The sequence below is a fragment of the Berghia stephanieae genome, chromosome 1 (genome assembly GCF_034508935.2).
Source record: "Berghia stephanieae isolate SIO BIC M18660-M18661 chromosome 1, UCSD_Bste_1.3, whole genome shotgun sequence".
Lineage (NCBI taxonomy): Eukaryota > Metazoa > Mollusca > Gastropoda > Nudibranchia > Aeolidiidae > Berghia > Berghia stephanieae.
Genome location: NC_088360.1, coordinates 53,566,009 through 53,588,508, shown reverse-complemented (window position 1 = coordinate 53,588,508; position 22,500 = coordinate 53,566,009). Strand labels below are relative to the sequence as shown.

The window sequence follows — 22,500 nt, the reverse complement described above, 5'->3', positions numbered from 1 at the left end:
TGATGATGATAGTTATACTGTTTAATAGTTTCGTAAAATTTTAGTTGCTATTTTATTATTCATTATCGTGTATTATCGGTCTTAAAAATAAACACTTGTTTTTTGTTTTTAAGGGTTTTACGGCGCTTGCAGCACATTTAGGTTATATCAGCGCCAGTAAAAAGGAAGAAAATGGGATAGTAAAAAGTTCTAGAATTACAATTAAAGCATCCAAGAGAAAGTAAGACAAAGGGGAACTGGGAACAAATAGGGATCAGATGTAGATTCCAAGAGCACACCATCAATGTACTTAGTTTGAGATCACCTATAAGTCTCATCCGGGCACAAGAACAAAATCCAACAAAGAGGAACACACTCAAATGCTTACATTATACATTAAAAATAACAAATAGAATAATACATAACAGAGAGATGATTTACAAGGAAAAAAATATCATCTCCCAAAACAATAACTATGCATTTGACTGTTTCCCTCCCAGCCAGGACTCCGACCAGGGCCAGGAAAATGACCAAGCAATCTCATTCCCAGACAAAGACAGAAAGTATGTTAGAAAACAGATATAAGGGGATAGAAGACACAGTGTGTACCTCCCTGCCCGCTATGGGAGGTCAGGATCCCCACCCAGAAAATAAACACTAAATATGAAAGCAATTTTCCATTGGTTCTTACAGCCATTGCGTCGTTTGGCCAGGGTTTAGCAGAAATAATCTGAGAATATGTCGTCTCTCTGAGGAAAAAGGTCATTGTAAATAAATTAGTGAACTGATACATGACATTTGTGGTCGATTAAAAAATGCAGGTGGTAACAATAGGTAAACAAGTAACGTCACACCTTCTACTTTTCCGATTCCAAAATACTTGGAAGTGTATGTATTCAATCCTTTGGAAGACTAATAATGAAAAGGATACATTTTGAATCATATGGTGGCATAACTACTTGAATAGCAGAATTTATAAGCAGATTATTAGCATGACGAGATGTAAAAGAGCGAGGACCGATGAACTTTATTAACGTCCAGTATATTATCTAGAGAAAATAAGATGCCAGCAGAAGATTATTTCCACCAGGTCCTCCGGAAGAGTGGAGTTACACTCCCGATGAGATTGGAACCATTATTTGACATCACACTCGTGTCCCCTATTGTTTTGTTATTAGGTGAATTGATAATGAATAATTGTAAACAGACTTTCTTCGGACCAAAAAAAATAATGAATTAGTATTATTAAGAACAGACAGGAGTATAACTTAACTGCCTCGAAAAAAAGCACAAAATACCAAACGCGGAACGTTTCCGGCTCAAAACTCTTCCTCGACCGAAAACATTTATACATCACCTAAATTACAGAAAGACGGCAGACACTCATTTGGCCCGCCTTAGTTGGCCAGTAATGTCATTTCCGGATCGTTTTAATCAACAACCTGTGCCAGATAATAGATATCTGGAAGTTGGAACTTTTCATTATCTATAGGGAATGGGATTTCAAAATAGATTTAAGAGTAGCGCCTCTTTGTTGGAAGACGCTATCGCCATTATTAGTACCAATCATTAGTGGGAAGTTCAGTAAGTTTAGGAAAGGTTGTCTCATCGTATTGTATTATTTATCAACATCTTTTATTTTTAATTTGTAGTCTACATCATATTTTGTTAACATTTCATAATGGAGAAAACTAAAGAAAAAGTCTACGTTGATTATGATATGCATTTTTGTACAGAAATATGAATAATAAATTTTGTATTTGGAGCGCTTGGCTTGTAGTTGGTTTGTTTACAAATAACCGGTGACGTCCAATCAAGGGACGCTACTCTTCCGCTAATCTCATTTCCTTTATGAACATTGCTTTGTTTAGCTGTTTTTCTTTTAAAGGATTTACGGCGTTTGAGCAACATTTAAGTCATTTCAGCACCAGTAAAAAAAGAAGTACATGGGATAGTCAAACATACTACATTTACAATTGAAAGCACACGAGAAAAGGTAAGACATAGGGGAGTGGTTCAAATATGGAACAGATTTAGCTTTCAAGAGCACACTATCAGTGTTCTTAGTGTGATATCACTTAAAAATTTCATCCAGACACAAACATAGGATCCCACTAAGAAGAACACACTCAAATATATACAAACCAATATATATTCAAAACAAAAAAAAATATATTACTAATTAGCAAAGAAAAAGTATTACCTCCCAAAATTAACATTATACATTGGACCTTTCACTCTCAGCCAAGGGCACCGACCAGGAGCAGGACAAATCAAGTAATCCCATTCTATGCCAAAGACAGAAAGCAACTTGAAAAAACAGATTAAGGGGGATAGAAGACACAGGAAGTGACCTCCAGACAACCATGGAAGGTCAGAAAACCCTACCAAGAGAACATTGCTTTCTTTCTCATCTTTTTTATTTTTGGGATTTTTTTTGGGCAAATAAACATGTTTCTAATTTAAAATTTATAAGACAGCCGCACCTGCATGGACTAAAACAATCGCAATTATCGTGGCTAAAGTGGAAATTCCATTTAACGTCTCTCATGCACGCCAGAAGTTCTGTGGAGAATCAACGATTTAATTTGTCTTAGCTGCATTATAGTGTCCTTAGAATAATGATGATGGAGACGACGATGACTATGATGATGATGATGATGATGATCATGATGATGATCATGATGATGTAGATATTGATGATGATGATGATGATAATGATCATGATGATCATGATGATGACGATATTGATGATGATGATGATGATGATGATGATGATGATGATGATGATGATGATGATGATGATGACCATGATGATGATGATGTTGTATATGATGATAATGATGATGATGATGATAATGATGATGATGATAATGATGATGATGATGATAATGATGATGATGATGATGATGATGATGATGATGATGATGATGATGATGATGAATCAGGAGAATAAATTATCAATAATCGAGGAAATGAACGATATATTTGATCATTTATCGGTAAGCATTAAAGTGGAAAATATAGATCTAAACAATTATGAACTACAAAAATTTGAATTAAGGACAATAATGTCCTTAAAGCACTGATACTACAAGTCGCCCTAAGCCTTAAAGTAAATAATACTTAAAATGTGTGATGAGACCCGTCACCTGTAAGCTATGAGGCCCCAAATGTATTGTTATATCCGAGAGAGCCAACATTGATAAATGTCAGGTATTCATTTAACACCTCAGTATGGTGAGAAAATGTGACTAAAACGCCCTCCTTCCAAGGATTCAACTGTGTCGCCTGGGACTAGAACCATGAACCTAAAGACTACAAGCGGAGTGCCATACCTCTAGACTACGCAGCCTCAAAATACTATAGGTCTGCCATACAGTGCCAAAAACGTTTGATCACTTGTGATGCTCCGTCTCAAAACACGGTATTATGTCGTAAAGAATGGGACACCGATAATTCTAATTTTGATTTAAAATGGTAACGATTGGAACTTACAGTGTTTTTCAAAGTCAAAAATTGTATTTATCCTCTACCAAATAAAAACAAGACGACCCCAAGTTCCATATTTGTGGCTAAACTCTGTTCCTGCACCTAGTTTGTCCTGATATAACACCGTTCTGAGACGGTTGAATCTCATTTTGGCTAGAGTATTTTTTTTTTAATTTCCTTCTGTGAAAAATCATTGATTAACATAATAATTTCGGGGTATCATAGCATCAATATATGACGTCGAGGTTTTCCGGGTTAAAACTGTAATGAAAATAACAAGGAATGAAGTGAGTAAAAAAGTGCCAGAAGATAATAGAAAATGATTTTAAAAAACAACTTGGCGATAGGCGGTCGAACCCACGACCTTACTGTTACGACAACTCCGGCTGGCCGGGGAAAGGGTAGCGCTGCTGTCAATGCTATCCACCACTCCTTTATTTAAAAAAATACGTTTTAGTTTTACAGCAAGGGTATTATTCAAGTGTAATGTTTGCAATAAAATAGAAATATCTCTTAACCCTCTCCTTACCAGTCATTTTCAGGATTTACCCCAAAACTTCACACCCAACTAACACAAAAATATATTTTTTACCACTCAAACACAATAGCAGTAATGGTCTTGCGATACATAATTTCTTTAGCAAAACATGCTCTACAACACACTGTTCATTTTCTTTAAATTTTATGATGTGCAAGAGAAATTTGAATAAGAATAATGTTGGTTGTATCGTAACGAATGTGACGATTTTCCTATAGCTGGTAGTTGCTTACTAACCCTTCTTGCTTTGGCAGGCCTTTATATTGTATTTTCTCTTCAGGCGTTTATAAAAGATGGGTTTGGTCTCGTCATAACAGGAACAGTCGTCTTTTACTTTTTCCATCAAACACACTTCGTTACATGTCTGGGTATTAGAAAAAAAATCAAACAGCAAATATGACATAGACATGACATTTGCTCTCTCTCTCTCTCTCTCTCTCTCTCTCTCTCTCTCTCTCTCTCTCTTTCTCTCTCTCTCTCTCTCTCTCTTTCTGTCTATCTTTCTCTCTCTCTATCTATCTATCTATCTATCTATCTATCTATCTCTCTCTTCTTTTATATATTATATATAATATATATATATATATATATATATATACATATTTATGGCATATGCATATATGACATGGAAGATATCATGTCTTGGACAAGCTCTTAGTTTTCTTCTCATGTGGCCCTGTATAATATCACAATAATTATACTCTTATTCTTTTCCTTCTTCTTCTTCTTCTTCTTCTTCTTCTTCTTCTTCTTCCTCTTCTTCTTCTTCTTCTCTTCTCTTCTTCTTCTTCTTCTCTCTTCTTCTTCTTCTTCTTCTTCTTCTTCTTCTTCTTCTTCCTTCTTCTTCTTCTTCTTCTTCTTCTTCTTCTTCTTTCTCTTCTTCTTCTTCTTCTTCTTCTTCTTCTTCTTCTTCTTCTTCTTCTTCTTCTTCTCTTCTTCTTCTTCTTCTTCCTTCTTCTTCTTCTTCTTCTTCTTCTTCTTCTTCTTCTTCTCTTCTTCTTCTTCTTCTTCTTCTTCTTCTTCTTCTTCTTCTTCTTCTTCTTCTTCTTCTTCTTCTTCTTCTTCATCTTCTTCTTCTTCTTCTTCTTCTTCTTCTTCTCCTCCTCCTTCTTCTTCTTTTTCTTCTTCTTCTCTTTCGCGGTCTCCCCTACCCCTTCACACCCCTCCTTGTTTCCATCATAATTTGACTCCATTATATTTTTAGTAATGTACATTTTTCTTCTCTCTCGTATACTCTGCCTGAGAGAGGCGAATGGTTGACACGTGGTTTATTTAGTAATTATCACTTTTATATTTGTCACATTCACTCTATTTATTTTTCACTACATTTAACTGGCTCATTTAGGCTCTTTTAAAGAAAACTTGAGCTTTTATATAGAGTAATATCTACTAAACATGCTCAAGCGCTTTACAAAGGGTCATTAGCCGACAGCCACATTTAACATGTAGGACGAGACATGACGGCTGTTAATTAGGCGATATTACATTTATTTCTTTCGATAGAGACAACGCTACTATCGGCCAGGTACTCTTTTTTATACCTCAGTACGGTGAGAGAATGTGAGGTAAGAGCCTTTTCCAAGGACTCAACTAGGCGCTGCTCCGTTCCGAAGGCGAGTGTCATATCACTAGACAACCTTTAGCTTTTGATTCTGTAACAAATAGGCAAGAGGTGTGAAGTTTAACCTTTAATCTAAAGTATAGAATCGGATATTCATCCCTGAACTTGGAATAAAGTAAGATCAGCAGATTCCCTCCACGTGTTCTATTACTAAAAACGTACCTGAGCTGTGTATTTCATGCCATACTTCTGGTTGAAATCCGCATTTTCTCTGCAGTCTCCGTGTGGCTGACCAAGTCTCTTGATATCCAACTGAAAGTTTAAAAAATACGTATTCGGCCGCACAATGACAAAACCCTCTCAAACCTGGGACTGTATTAATGACCAAGCTTTGAGAGTTTTTGACAAGTCGTAGAAAGTCATTTCAATCGACCGACATATTTGAAGGGCGGGTATTCTGAACAAGAACATTTAAATATGTTATTTTCAGAGTACCGCAGAGTTAGATACTTTTAAGGGATTCTCGTCTTGTCAAAAGATATGTTTAAAAGACAATATTTGAAAATTTAACATTTGTCAGATAGAAAACTGTAAGTTGAATCATAGGTAACAAAGAACAAGAAACTCAGTGCAATCGGCATAAAAAAACAATCCGTTTAAAATGTTAACTTTCACAAGAGCAACACATAGGTTAATTATTACAACCCTAAGTTTCATCCAGATTCCCAAATCCCAGACAGCATTGTGAAGAGGATAAAACACCATATAATAATTATCATCAATATTATTATTATTATTATTATTATTATTATTATTATTATTATTATTATTATTATTATTATTATTATTATTATTATTATTATTATTATTATTATTATTATATAATTATCATCATCATCACATCATCATCATCATCATCATCATCATCATCATCATCATCATCATCATCATCATCATCATCATCATCATCAACGCCATCATCATCATCATCATCATCATCATCATCATCATCATCATCATCATCATCATCATCATCATCTTCATTATGATTAGGATTACTATCAGCATATATCAAATTAATTATAAATACAATGCTTTTTATTTCATTATTTCCAGTACCTTCTTCAAGCCGATGGCCGTGTTCATACCGGCACTAACTGCAATTCCCTCACTGTCAGGGAAAGGCACTGTGCCCGGATCGTGTATCACTACTTGAACCCCTTTGGAATTAGTGAGCCCGGCAACGTATTCGTCCGATTCCAGATACAACATGAGACTGACGCCTGAAATCAAAATAATACAAACGCTTTAGCACATGTTCTTCTAGATTACGCTTTCTACTTAACCCTTGCCACCTCTTCCTACCCCCTCCCTAAAAGCTAAAGACTTTGGAAACAAAAACGATTCAAAAGATACTTTACTTTCTTTTTTTAAAGAACCCAGAAGATAGTTGGGTGCAGAATAAATGTTGATAATCTGTGCCCATTGGGAAGTCAATTTCACGCCCTCTATATCAATAAGAATCATTTCAGTTAAAAATTGGTATTAAAGTTGAATTCTAGCATTTTATTTGAGGCCCATAATGCTAGAATCCAAATTCAGAAATTGTATTTATCCTCTACCAAATAAAAGCAAGACGACCCCAAGTTTCATATTTGTGGATAAACTCTTTTCCTGCACCTAGTTTGTCCTGATATAATACAGCTCTGAGACGGTTGAATCCCATTTTGGCTAGAATGTTTTTAAAAATTTCCTTCGGTGAAAAATCTTAGATCTGACACTGATAAACATATTATTTCGGGGTATCATAACATCATCTGTGCCCATTGGGAAGTCAATTTCTCGCCCTCTATATCAATAACAATCATTTCAGTTAAAAATTGGTATTAAAGTTGAATTCTAGCATTTTATTTGAGGCCCATAATGCCAAAGTCTAATCCTATATTATACGATATTCAAAGAAAAGGGATTCAAATAAAATTATATGCATAACAACAAGAAAAATAAACGTAGTCATCTTACCCTGGCCAGGCCCGCTTTGTCTAGATACAAACTTGTCATATTGCAAAGTGTAGCAGTTACCAAGGGTAGAACTTTCCACCACAGTAAAGTTCCTAAAAGAGTAACATGATTGGAAAAATGATCAAAATCGAAGTAAAAAAATAACGAGGAGAACGAAAAAAAATGGTGAAGAAGTCTAAGGGGAAGAAAAAATCCAAACGAAATCATAACAATGTTAAAAATGAGCAAATGCTTTAAAATGTTAATTCAAACCTACTTAAGACATATTGCTTTGTGCCTAACTGGATGTGGAATGGTAGTCTCGAAAAAGAGAGATATCTGCACGGCTGACCAGTTATCAGGTATCATACTCGATCCCCAGTCAACGCAGGTCGCATTTTTAGAATGTTATTTTAAAAAAACATTCTGCTTTGTCTGGGACCATCTTTCGTTTCAGAAATTTATCTTTCATCAGTGCTTGCTCCCTAATTTCTCACTGATATTTAATGTAAATGTTGCTGCTCGAAGCTCGAAGAAATAAATAATCTGTTGTTGTAATAAGATTGAAGCTTACATTCAATTTCATATTATTTCTCAGTTTGATATTTACAAAAACAGAGAGAAAAGGCAACACGATGTATGGAATCATAGCTAAATTTTTAAAATGATGCCCATCAAGGTAAACGGGACACTGACTGACAACTTTTAACTATTTTGTCTTCATTTTTTTACTACGGTATTTAGACATGGAGCTCACACGTTGATTAAAATAGCACACAAGTGTCAATTCATCTAACGTTGAAGGATCAACTTACTTCTGAAAACATTTTCTTCCAGCAAAGGAACACTGGATGAGCATGTCTTGAATTTGGTGACCCATTCGCCGTCGCGTCGTGCTGTGGAAATTATAAATTCAGAAAAAGGTTAAAATTTGGTGACAAATTATGAAAGGAATATACATAGAAAAGCCGAATGAAAACAGAGAATGAAAATATCGGGCTGTACCGGAACCAAATCCGAGACTATTTTACTGACACGATGTGTGTGTGGGTGCGTGGGTGTGTGTGTGTGTGTGTGTGGGGGGGGGGGTGACTGCGGCTATATCATGATCTAGTAGTATGTATGAAACTCGTCTTCGGATCGGAAGGTCCAGGGATCGAGTGGCGTTGAAAGCGTCACATAGTTGAGTAATTGGAAAAGGCTCTTTACTCACACCGTCTCATCTAAGATGTAAAAAGGACACCTGGCCATTAACAGCGTTATCTCTGTCCGAAAAGAAATGTATTATCGCTTAGCAGCCGCCAGGTATCGTCCTACACGTTAAGTGTTGCTGTTGGCTAGGGTACCCTTGTAAAGCGCTTTGGGCACGTTCAGTGGATGTTGTCCTATAGCATTGCTCAATATCTGCGTATGTGTATGTGTGTATGTATGTGCATTTGCGTTGTGTATGTTAGAGAAAGAAAGAGAGAGAGAGAGAGAGAGAGAGAGAGAGAGAGAGAGAGAGACAATGTCAGGTCATGGTAGTCCATTGGTGTTTCCATTCACACAAATTGCAATGTTTAATTAAGTTTAAAATTATATGTCTGGATACAAGCAGTCACAGAATCGTGAGAGCATTAACCAATTAACAGTCGTCCTATGGCAAGACGCGTATTAAAAAAACACTTCCTTCAAATATCGACCGGTTTAAAGGACCCTAGTCTTGGCAAAAATCTCTCAAATCTGGGAGTTCACCTGTCTTTCCATAGGCTAAACTGGTGAATAACATAAATCTTTGGGTCCATATTGTCACTTTGCGGAATGTATATTTTGAAAATACGCTGCACGACATGGTATATTGACATTTGTACGTCATACCTATTTTCCGACAAATACAAGGCGGTAAATCTGTTCAACAGTCTGTCAAGAGATGCAGGTCGTGATTCAGATTCCCAACTGTCTTTGTAAACCTGAAAGAAGACGAGGAAAATTATATTTATTTTAAAGGCCTTTTGTCTCCACTGTTTTTGTCTCCACTGGAGAGAGAGTGAGTGAATGAGAGAGATAGAGAGAGAGAGAGAGAGAGAGAGAGAGAGAGAAAAATAAGTAGGAGTGAAATATCTGTTCAATGTTATAGTTATCCTTTAACGTTATAACAAGTGTAACTAAATGACAAATTGCCATATTTATGGACAATAGAGATCTATTATTATTATTATTATTATTATTATTATTATTATTATTATTATTATTATTATTATTATTATTATTATTATTATTATTATTACACTTGAATGTTGGTGTTGGTGTTAGTGTTGTTGGAGGGAGTGGGACAATCATGCAAATGAAATTGTTGAAGATCCGAGAGAACTGCCCTACGGAACTGAGCTCCCCAGGAATGAATGGGTAACGCTAAACAGACACGGGCAAAAATTGAGAAAACAGCTGGAAGCATGAAAAAGTCGGGGCTGGCTGAGACCAGCGTGTGTACATGTAGATGTCCAGAGCAGACGATGGAGCACATCCTTAGAGAATGCCAGGATGGGCCCAGCTGCACAGACAATGGAGTGGTTCGGTGTTGGAGTGACAAGCTATGATGATGATGATGAATTGAATGTTATGTGAAGTTCAGTCTAAAAACACTTTTATTTCTAATTTACTAAATCCATGACTAAACAGACTTGTCGGGTTTGAGGCTTTTTTCGACATGTTTGGTATTATCTTAATCTTCGATCTATCTCCATGGGGCTCTCGATAGCTCAGTTGGTAGAGCACTCGCCTCACAACCAAAGAGATCGAGATTGATCCCGGGTGTAGAGATTTTTTTCTTCTGATCCTCTTATCTACCCAGCAGTGATTGGGTAGCTGGATTGTTGGATCTGGCGGAAAGTACTTAACGATAGACTACCCGATAGACTACTGGGTAGCAAGCAATTGTTATTGTCCGTTTCACGCTATAGAAACCGGGATAAACTCCCGACTACACGGGCTAATGGCTCTGAAGGAGTACTTCTACTACTACTACTACTACTACTACTACTACTACTACTACTACTACTACTACTACTACTACTACTACTACTATCTATCTATCTATCTATCTATCTATCTATCTATCTATCTATCTATCTATCTATCTATCTATCTATCTATCTATCTATCTATCTATGTACATGCACATCACCCCTCATGGAGCTTTGGTCGTTGACCATAACCGATCAATGTGGAGGCCTGAGGTTCGATCCCCTGTATGTCGACGCAGGCTGATTTTCTGAGGATGGTTATTTTTTCTTGTATTTGTCTTTCCTGCTTTGTCTGGCACGGCGTCACACATACACTTTGTTTTCAGAGATTTATCATACACCAGTGTCTGCTCTAGAATTTGTCGCTTTGAAACAGTAAAGTCCTGTTCAGTTACTCGATGTCTACTGATTGTCATTAAGCTTGAAAACTGTTACTTCATATTATATCAATATACATACATGTACTATGATGACAAGCTCTCTCCAATCCCGCCCCCCCCCCCCTCCCCTTTACAAATCCCATTTCCAACTGCAAAGCAATGTTCAACTAAGATTTCCCAATTGGACATTTCAGATTTAAGACATTCAATAGTTATTCATAACTTTGATCTGTCGATATATACATAGTAGTTTTGATCCATTGATATATACAGAGTAATTTTGTGGTGAAAATGAAAAAAAAAGATATTTTTGTACAGCATTAAATGACCTCGTCAACGGATTTTTGATTGTTTTAAAAGCCTTGAATAACACTTGGCAACAATCAAAAGACGTAATTTTCCTGTCATGAGTCAGAAATAGAGATTAAAAAAACTGAAGTCAAAAACCTAATAATTAAGTCTAATTCTGTCTATCATGTTCGAAAATTGTTTTTTCAAACTGACCAATGGTGGGATTTTTTTTGCAATTAAACATTATTAAGCACTGCTCATCAAGACTAACTACACGTGATCAACAATAAAAGGATAATTGTCGTCAACAATGCGCTTAGTCGGAATTTAGTTATGGATGCTGAAGACTTTACCCTCATTTGTGATTCTATCCGGGCAGTTCATTTTAATGTCAACGCTTGATTCTTCTAACTCATCATCATTATCAACATCAATATTATCATCATCATCATCATCACCATCATCATCATCATCATCATCATCATCATCATCATCATCATCATCATCATCATCATCGTCATCATCATCATCATCATCATCATTATCATCATCATCCTACTAATAATGATAATAATGTTAATAATAATAATAATAATAATAATAATAATAATAATAATAATAATAATAATAATAATAATAATAATAATAATAATGTACACGGTTACTCGAGCGTCTGTCTATGAACGATCAACAAAAAAGAAAAAAACACCGTCATAGGGCTGAGAGTCGCATATGGGTCATATTCTTGAGCCCAACCCTCAGTTTTCTATCTGTGTTTCACGTTATAGGTGTGAATGTTTTTGGGGAGTTTTTCTGTCCTGTAAAACGTGTTGGGTTTTTTGTCCCGATATGCGACCCTTTGTCTTAAGTCAGCAGAAACAAAGTTTGGGTTTACATTCAAGAAAGACACACAACCAAATTACCTGCCCTGAAAAATCGTTATCGTCAAACTCCTCTTCCTGTTCAATATCAGTTATGTTGAAATCATCAAAGAAGTTCGTGTTCCGAGACTTCACTGTATAGCTTGACTTTCTGTTAGATAACGAGAAAACAAAGGCATTTCAACAAGGGGACATACTGCATATAATGTCTGACAGACAATATGCTGGAAAAGGATTACACAATTTGGAACAGATCTATACCCAATACTTAAAATTTCGAATGTCGATTTTTGGTTTTTAATTTGAGTACTTCCCACCATAAATAATTTTAAAAGATATATATATATATATAATATATATATATATATATATATATATATATATATATATATATATATTCTCCTCGTAGAATGCATTTAAATTTACTAAAATATCATCAGCAGCAGCATCTCCTTATTCATCCTGTTCACTGCAATTAAAATCAACAATGCCATTCCGATCGTTCCTATGATTATCAACATAAACCTCTTCACCACTCACTGTTTTTCAGATCTTTTACGTCTTACAAGCTCATCATCTTCATCATCAACATAGACAGTTTGATCCTCGTATGCAGGCTCCCAGTCATTTACGTAATTGGTCAGTCGATCAGGATCTACCTGCGAGCGATGAAAGAATTTGAAGGAAATTAAACATTTTATCACGAGACGTAACATCACCTTTTCAAACAGGCATGTTTAACTTCAACAGTAAAGGAACAAAAACATGTCCAAAAATAAAGAGAGAGGCAAGGGTCATCCTGCATGATATTCATGGACATTGTTGTATGTAAATAAACAGAAGAATATTATCTAATTCGATGATTCTATAAAAGTTTGATACCACAAAATCATTAAAATTAATGATATACTATTATGTTGTTTTAACTCTCCCCTTACCGGCCATTTTCAGAATTTTCCCCAATATACACAACACAAAATTAGATTTTTCTTACACATCAGGAAAGAAACAATTAAATATTATTAAGCAAATTAAGCCCTAGTACAAACAGTTTCAAGGCTTTATAGTGATAATAAAAAAATACATTTAATTTTGTGAGGTAAAACTGAAATCAGAATGAGAAATTATTGGTTTTATCGTAACGAATATGACGATTTTCCTGTGGTTAGTAAGGAAAGGGTTAAAGGAAAATAGTGTGACCCATACCTTTTCTACAAGTTTCCTCATTTTACGGGATGCCATAAATAATTTGGAGTGCCTCATTATATTAACATTACAAAGGGTAACAGCTGGAAATGGGAGGTTACTCTTCGACAAGGAAATCTGCGTCTGCTTTTCGTAGAGGTAAAATTTCTTGGTCAGCCTATGAACAAAACAGATTTGGTGATTTTCACATTTATTCTTTGTCGATAACAACATATTTATTTATCCTCGTGGCCGTCTTGTAACTATATATATATATAATATATATATAATATATATATATATAATATAATTTAATATATATATATATATAGCCCTAATGTCTTTTCATACTTTCCACTGCGAAAACAAAATAAATGTCCATTTCACACTGTGCGATTCACCTACTGTCCCTTTTTTCACAAAATGTATCACCGATCCAAATATGATTCTTGCAGGACAATCGATACAAAGTGCTAGGTAACCCCGCCCCCCCCCCCCCCCCCCCCCCCCCCAATACAAGCGTTCATCAAATAACAACGTTTTTCCTAAACGATCCGAATCCGGTTACTAATTGGAGCTTGACAAAAACCAAAGAAAATTTTAGACAGTTATTGACACCGTCAAAGAAATTATATCGGGATTAATGTATAGTAACTTTTAAGATATAAATCAAATTTAATTCAATTCCGTTTATTAATCACGTTGAGCAAATTTGTCATTGGGTTATTTTCATTGAGCTATTTTTCAAGAATAGGTGAAATTTTTTGGCGCCAGCCGCAGTGCAATTAAGCTAATGTGAATTGAATTTCCCGGATGCCACCAATGTAGTAATCAGTATACAACTAGTGATTGCGGTGTCAAACCCAGTATCGCCTAACTACCTCCAGGGTTCGAATCAAAGACCGTTCAACTGTGCCATTCTGCCCAACTCCCCTTTTCCCTTCAACGACAAGAGGTAATCATCTGCTATGCAAAATTACATAGTTATGATGTTACTTACTTACTTATCCGAACCAGCGACCACCTGAGCTCTCGCCCTTCAGGTATAAGATGATCTCACCATCTCCCCTAGCCAATTCTGACCGTAATAAAGGATAAAGCGGGGGGGGGGGGTAGAGAGTGTGTATGTGTGTGTTTGTGTGTGTGTGAGTGAGAGAGAGATAGAGGGAAAGAGAGAGAGAGAGAGAGAGAGAGAGAGAGAGAGAGAGAGAGAGAGAGAGAGAGAGAGAGAGAGAGAGAGCAAACAAAACTTCAAGTACAATATTTAAATCAAATATATTACTGGTGCAGCTTTTGTTATGAATGTAGATGCAGAGTTCTGTAGATGAGCTTTTGGCTTTTACAACATTAGATTATCAAGGTAAAGGGAGGGAGACGTAATTTACCTATTGGGTTGCTTCCCACGTTTGCCTTAACTGGACATTTTAAAAATGTGTTTGTATCTTTTCCGGTCGATGTTTTCTAGCCATTTTGTTCCACCAGGTTTGTTTACCATCTTAATATATCTGCATTTTGACAATCAGCCTGGAATGTTTCTCTATTGATGCATTAATTTCCAATCCAATCGCGAACTTTAATAGATGTCATATGTCTTTTGGATTGAAAGCCCATTAAAAATAGCATTTTATTATAATAACGAAAATAATGGAAGAAGGGCACTTACTCATTGAGATGGTAAATCATAACACACAAGGAAGCTAAAAGTAAAACTGTCCAAATTATTTTGACTGTCAAGTATTTGGTAGAATGGATGAAACTCACTCCACTGAGTGAACACTTCTCGGCAAAAGCTGAAATGAGGTCCAAAATTCCTTTTTTCTTCTTAGGGGCTTTATACTTGAGCACGTCCACCGAACTTTCCTTTGAAATGAAAAAAAGAGAAATAAAATTAACAAAAGAGTGACAGAAGCAGCAAAATGAGTAGTACTTCTTGTTTATATTGTTGTATTTGAAGTACTAGTAGAAGTATTAGTAGTAGTAACATTAGCAGTTGTAGTAGTAGTAGTAGTAGTAGTAGTAGTAGTAGTAGTCGTAGCAGCAGTAGTAGTAGTAGTAGTAGTAGTAGTAGTAGTAGTAGTAGTAGTAGTAGTAGTAGTAGTAGTAGTAGTAGTAGTAGTAGTAGTAGTAGTAGTAGTAGTAGTAGTAGTAGTAGTGGGGGCGGGTAGCCAACATAATCACACATGGGACAAGGCATGACGCCTGATAGGCGATACCACAAATTATTTTTTTTTCGGACAGAGACAACGCTGTTAACGGCCAAGCACTCATTTTACACCTGATTACGACGAGAGAATGTGAACAATAGACCTTATCCAAAGACTCAACTATGCGCCACTCAGATCGGTACTCGAACTCTGGACCTATCATCCAACGACAAGACCACGCACACAACCGCACTCTCGTAATATAAATGTAAAACTGAAGAGAAAAAAATGTTCACCTCCAAAGTATAGTGAATACAAACTTACTATTAAAAAACGTTTTGGCTGGAATGTTACGAATATTCAGATATCAGAAATTCGAAAAAGAGACTCCTTTCTGCTATGCAAACTAGTCATTTTGTTAATATTTCGATGTCTCGTGCAAGACACAGCAATTTTACGATTTAGATAGATTTTGTAATGGTCATATATATTTTTCAAATCACTTTTTTCTTTCCATAACTCCAGACGCCACACTTGGCGCACATTGCGACTGATAAAGAAATCGAATCCCAGCCAAAACCATGTGAAGGCAGTCCCGGAGTGTAAGGCATACACAATGACCAAAAAAACCCCAAAACAATGGAGCGTAGCTAACGGACCCTGAATCATGCCGTCCTAAAGAAATGCTGCCACTACCCTAACGTGAAGAGTCCGGACGAAACAACGTTGTTCAGTCCCAGTGAAATGGGTGCAGCAATTGGATTCAATAGTCTGATGTCACGTCACCTAGCAAAGGCGGCCATCGTGGTTCTAAACAAAGAGAATCGGTACTTTTTATTCTTCATGCTGGCTAGACCTTTTCATATGTCTTGTGATCAGAATGTGTAAAATTCAAAACATGATCAGATTTTTAATGGGTTTTTTTTAACGCTTTTATGCTCGTCGGAGGAATATTTCATAAGGGCGTCCGCCATTGTTCCGATAGTTTAGAGCCAGTTACTTAGTTATCATGCGTCATTACGAGGAAAGTGATGTTACGACTATTGAAGCGTATAAACAGCATTGAAAACGGAAAGATAGCGGGGATGAATTACATATAATATCTCGTTATGGTGACGCACCTGGGCTCCATGGCACGGTGTGGTTGATGGAGGCAGTGTATATCGTCCTTGCTAAAGTGAAGCTCCGCGTGTGTGGAAAGACACACAGATAGTTACCTTTCTGAAGCCAGACAAATGAGGCGGACAGCTACAGATTCATAACGCTTCTTTGTTCCTTGTACAAACTTGTGGAGCGTGTTACTTACTGAATAGGTGGGGCTGGGGAGGGGGAGGGGCGATCTTAGATGCAGTCCTGCCACATTATGAGCTGGCGGGTGCAGAGACAGGATGTGCACAATGGAAAAGGCCATTGCCCTCACTTCGCATACAGAAGCTGGCTTCGAATGGAGGTTACGGACGGGGCAGTATTTATAGACCTATCGGCGCTCCCATGATACGGTTTGGGGCCAGGGGCTAATGCTGAAACTTGCGAAAATCATAAAGTACATACACAACTTGAAGTTGCTCTTATTCATCTTAAGGGAGATAAAATTCCATGTCGTCTTTATGTGGTATCACGAAAAAGGAATATAAGGAAAGGTGTCCTGCCCTGGTGCCAATGTTGTTTAATGTTTACATTAGCAGCTTTCCGGACACTTCCTCCTTGGGAGACACGGACGATTGAGATATAGTTTCCCAGAGTGGCGATTGGACCCATCTCGAGAGCAGACTCAGTAAGGATTTGACCTATCGAAAGGCCTACTTTGACAAGTGCTAGTTGAGTATGACTGCAGCAGCAGTTTTCTATCTAAGCAGTGGTTGGAACACCCATAAAATAAGGGCTCATGTCTGGGACCAGTTACTCTCATACGAGCAGTATCAAAAGTACAAACCCTTCGTCAGCACAACAATACACAAGGTACAAACCCTTCGTCAGCACAACAATACACAAGGTACAAACCCATCGTCTGCACAACAATACACAAGGTACAAACCCTTCGTCAGCACAACAATACACAAGGTACAAACCCTTCGTCAGCACAACAATACACAAGGTACAAACCCATCGTCTGCACAACAATGCACAAGGTACAAACCCTTCGTCAGCACAACAATACACAAGGTTCTGTATTGTGTATTGGTGTGCTGACGAAGGGTTTGTACCTGAAACGTCCATTGTCTGTTTTGTTCCCATACGAAGCCTCTCCATGTTCACTCTTTCGTTAGTATTTTCACATTAGTTGGAGACTGCCGGAAACAACTTATGGCGCGGATATATGTGCATGTCTCAATTTTTTTTTATGTTGTGACATCGTGATTTGAGGAAAATGCGTATGTCCCTCAATAACAGTTCATATCTCCGTTACAGAGCCCAGTATTTAACTTTCCTACTATTCTAATAGATTGTTCACAAACCTGTGTTGAAATAGAGTACCTTGACTTGTCATTAAAGAATGATGGAATCTCATGAAACATGTGGAAATTGTGTTGGCCCTTTCAGTTTATCAAACGATGGGAAAAGGCGATATCGAGCTTACTTTGCTTTTGTTTACGTACTCTCTGCAGATTTAAATTATATTTATATAAACCAAATTGCCTATATCGATAGCTTATTATTCATATTTTTTAAAAATTTGTGATAAGGATTAAGAAAAAAAATATACAGACAAGGAACAGAAACAAAACAACTTTTTTCCCTTTTAGTTACTCTTCTCCCCGTTACATAAAATCTCGTAACGGAGAGGTGCATATCGTATCGTAAAGGAAAAGGATCGTAACGGAAAAGAAACTATTGCGAAATTTGATATTTTTTCATTCCTTTCCTTTAGAGTTAATCCATTTACTTATCAAGAGGGGATATTTATTTTGCGTATTTACAGTTCTATTATATTACGTGAATGCATTACATGTTGTATGGTTTTGTTTTTAAAGGCAAAATGTATAAATTAACTGATTAATTTCTCAGCAGGATTCAAAGCAAGGACCTATATTCTTTGTCAATATCACTTTGGGCTCTTTGCGAATGGCATCTTTAAAAATATTGAACATTATTGTATAGATTTAGCTAATATTATATGATTAATATACTTTTTAATATAACCATATTATTGGACGTATCTGTTTCGATTTCTGTAGATGATAAGATATGCAAAATAGGCGTCTGGTTTGTGTTGCGTTGTGTGTGTTGTCTGTATGTGTGTGTGTGTGTGTGTGTGTGTGTGTGTGTGTGTGTGTTAGAGTATGTCAGCCAAAGTAGTTTGTATTTGAAGTGCTTAGAGTCTGATGTTTCGAAGTTAAAGCGCTATATTATTATTATTATTATTATTATTATTATTATTATTATTATTATTATTATTATTATTATTATTATTATATTATTATTATTATTATTATAAATATTATATTATATTACTATATTATTATTATTATTATTATTATTATTATTATTATTATTATTATTATTATTATTATTATTATTAATTCATATAACAACATTGATACTTATATTTAATTTGAATACCATTCAATATAACACATTTATATCAATAGCATCATTGTAGTGGACCCCATTCCGAGACATGGCAATTTTGTTATGTTCTTATAGCCATTTTGAATCAGAAAAATACCATTAGATCCTATGTTTTTTTCTGTTGCTGAAATGGAAAAAAAATGATTCAAAATGACTAATCAAGCTACGTCTGTTCTATGAAAAGATGACAAACAAAACCCCGTAAGCTTCAAATAAAACGACATGGATTTATATTTACACAATTGTGAGGTTCATTCATCTTGTTGAACGGAAACCTGATAAATAGCACTGTATGATGCCAAGTAAAAGATTTAATAGAATAACATTTAATTAAATCAACGTTCAATGAATTCATTACGCACCACATTGTGGCGTATTATACTTAGATATCGTTAATCTGATTCGGTTATTCGTAGCAATAAAAAGTTTCTAAATCTGTTCGAATAAAGAAAATACCAAATTAGATCAGTTAATGAGTGTGTGTGTGTGTGTGTGTGTGTGTGCGTGTGTGTGTGTTTGTGTGTGCGTGTGAGAGAGAGAAAGAAAGAAAGAAAGAAAGAGAGAGAGAGAGAGAGAGAGGGGGGGGGGGGGGGGGGGAGAGAGAGAGGAGAGAGAGAGAGAGAGAGAGAGAGGAGAGAGAGGAGAGAGAGAGGAGAGTTTAATCATTATTTTAAATACTACCGCATATCAATGTAATTATCGTTAATATTGTCATAAGCATCGTCATTATTAGTACCATGAACTAATAACATTATTATAACCAATGATAATAATAAAAAAGGTAATGGTAATTGAGTACATCATTGACATATTGGCTCATTCTATGGCGTATGCACTTAGTTAATCTCTGAAAACAATTGGAAACTCGCAAAGAGAAAATAAACTTTCATGTGGGACAATGTCCACTAATGTGCCCAAATTATGAAATGAGTTGGACAATAATGTTACTGTCTGAAGGAGAAATCAACTGGGAAAACCTATGCATCAAAACAAACCCACAATATGGCAAACAGATAATGAAATGATCCTTCAAATCGTCAAAGACTTCAATATGACCCAAACAGTGGAAGCAACTGGATGAGAAAAGACACCCTTTCCTCATTCAAAACATACAAGTCCTCCAGGAGTGAGTGATCACGATATTGTACAATTCGGCATTAAAGCAAAACAACAAATCAGACAGACTAAAACCCTAAAGAAAATTAGTCGTATACTCAAATGGAAACATTATCAGCATAATAAATGACCTAAAAGACAACTTTGGGTTTTGAAAATCAAGCAAATTTAAGGAATACAAATAAAAATTGAGAGCATTTACAGGTAATCATTATGCAATCAATGAATAAGCTGATCTCAGCAAAACGATAAGCAGGAAGCAACATTTTCCTTGGCTGATACGTCATATCAGGCGTCTACTTCGACAAAAGCAACGTCGCTACAACCTAGCAAAACGGTCCAACAAGGAAACAGGACTGGGGCGCTTTTAGAGCTCTTTGGACTATTCGGAAGGAGATAAACACAGACCTTAAGAAAGTTCTTTTTTCCATTCTTAAAATTTTAACAATCATGATTTTTTTTGTCTTAAACTCATGAAATAATCTTTCCTCACAGCTTCATTTAGATATAAAAATGGTCTACAAGTTTGGTTGGATAAAATTCAATGTCTTGCTTATTTGTAATCGATTTAGCAGCATGTTCAAATGGAAGTCATTGGTAAATACGTTGGTGTCATGGGTGGCCCTGTCGTTTTCTATAATTATAATAAGTAAAACAGGGAGCAAATCAACCCATCATCACCTAATGGCCGGGTTGTAATTGGTTTTATTGTCAGTTAAAATTAAACTGTTCAGAAGGCAAATCAGTGGAATTTATGATAGGATAAATGCTCATAAATTATGTCCGCCAGGTTGTATAACCAACACACTATATGTGACCTTTAATTAACGTTTATAGATGGAAATAAACTGACGACACTGACCTCTGTTATTGTTTTTAGACAGCCATCTTAATGAATAGTTCTCACTAAATTAAATCAAACTATAACCGTTTAAGGTTACACTTACTTTTATGTGTTGGTACCTGATATCTGGTTGGCAGATGCTCTAAGTATTTTAACTAAGCGCATATCATCAAACTCTACTCATTTAGCTATCGAATCACTTAACTCATGGTAGTTTTAATGTAAACATCTAAATGTGTGGAAAATGGTTACTAAGTCATGTGACCTATATCATGGCTGTAAAAAGATCCTTTATCTGCTACCAAGTAACCTCTGCGAACATCATCAATATGGTTTTATTAATTGTTGACATCAATTCCAATCGATTAAACTGTTTTCACCATTCAAGTAGTCACGTTTTCTATGGCATTTGGTTTTTAGTAGCGTGAATAAATCTGTTACCGAAGTGGGACACTCAGTAATGAGTAATTTTACAGCACCATGAAACACGGATGATCATTCATAAAATGTATTCTGGAGTGTTTGAACGCATTAAATGCAATTATTTTTTTTATAGACAACTCGCTCTTTATAGCTACACCATATTCTCGGTGTACAAATCTAATTGCTTCTGTACGTAAACTACCAAAAACAGATAGCTAATCATTCAAACTCATTTACTCTTCTATGAGTTAGAAAAAAATATAATTTAACATCCTTGGCTAGCTAAAAATACATTCACAACTTAGTTCGATGTGTGCCTTCCATAAGACCACAGCTATCCACCCAGAGCAAAGACATACGATTACACTCATTACTAATCCTCGGGCCACATTATTTATTATAAATACTTGGCGTTGACCAAAATCGAGATACGGAAACACCCGGTCATCCACTAATTAATGCCACTGATGAAAATATACGAGTAATATTAGGCTTAATCACTTGGTCCATTTAAAAGCCGTACTACTATGATATATGTTTTGATATGATATGATATGATATGATATGATCTGGTATGATATGATATGACATAATAATCAGTGTGAAAAGGTGACGAGTTGGTATCAGTACCATTGTTTATATGCGCCTGGATCCCCATGTAGGTTAGGATACATTTGCGCAATATTAATAAATATACCAGGAGTCACAAAAAAATTGCAAGTCAAGTAAATGCTTGATACTAAATGGAACACTCAATCAATTTGAAATAATTCTTTTTTAAATGGTCAACGCTAGCAGTAAGAACATTTTAGTTACCCACCATGAAATATATCAAAGAACAACCTCCAACCTATTTTCAAATTGGTGCCCATTACGTCAAACCATAATCTTTTGTAATCAAACTAATAAAACCAACTTGTCAATTTGAAAATAATTTGTAAGTCGATCAAAGAAAGGATTTTGAGCAAATAGAGTTGAGATTGCATGCTCACTCACTCAATCCCATGACCGGATGGTCGTCGGGGGGACTTGCTTGAAGCAGAAGTTACAGTCTTCCTCCATGACTGCCTGTTGCTAGCCCTATGTAGCATCT

The 22,500-nt window shown here is 35.9% G+C and overlaps 1 protein-coding gene across 17 annotated transcripts in view; it reads right to left on the bottom strand.

The window, feature by feature from the left end:
* Positions 1-22,500, bottom strand: part of LOC144977443 (degenerin unc-8-like) — a 43,443-nt gene that overhangs the window by 4,917 nt on the left and 16,026 nt on the right. For 16 of the 17 annotated variants that reach the window (XM_078922799.1, XM_078922773.1, XM_078922734.1 and 13 more), the window contains 12 exons: positions 14,974-15,170; positions 13,332-13,488; positions 12,666-12,784; positions 12,168-12,276; positions 9,429-9,520; positions 8,387-8,467; positions 7,593-7,684; positions 6,690-6,853; positions 5,793-5,882; positions 4,247-4,373; positions 2,466-2,544; positions 671-728 (listed from right to left, as the gene is read on the bottom strand). In XM_078922799.1, coding sequence (XP_078778925.1) covers positions 671-728; positions 2,466-2,544; positions 4,247-4,373; positions 5,793-5,882; positions 6,690-6,853; positions 7,593-7,684; positions 8,387-8,467; positions 9,429-9,520; positions 12,168-12,276; positions 12,666-12,784; positions 13,332-13,488; positions 14,974-15,170 — 1,365 coding nt within the window. Of the gene's footprint in view, positions 1-670; positions 729-2,465; positions 2,545-4,246; positions 4,374-5,792; positions 5,883-6,689; positions 6,854-7,592; positions 7,685-8,386; positions 8,468-9,428; positions 9,521-12,167; positions 12,277-12,665; positions 12,785-13,331; positions 13,489-14,973; positions 15,171-17,910; positions 18,055-22,500 lie in introns of those variants that run through there. The other variant, XM_078922807.1, reaches the window with a different exon arrangement.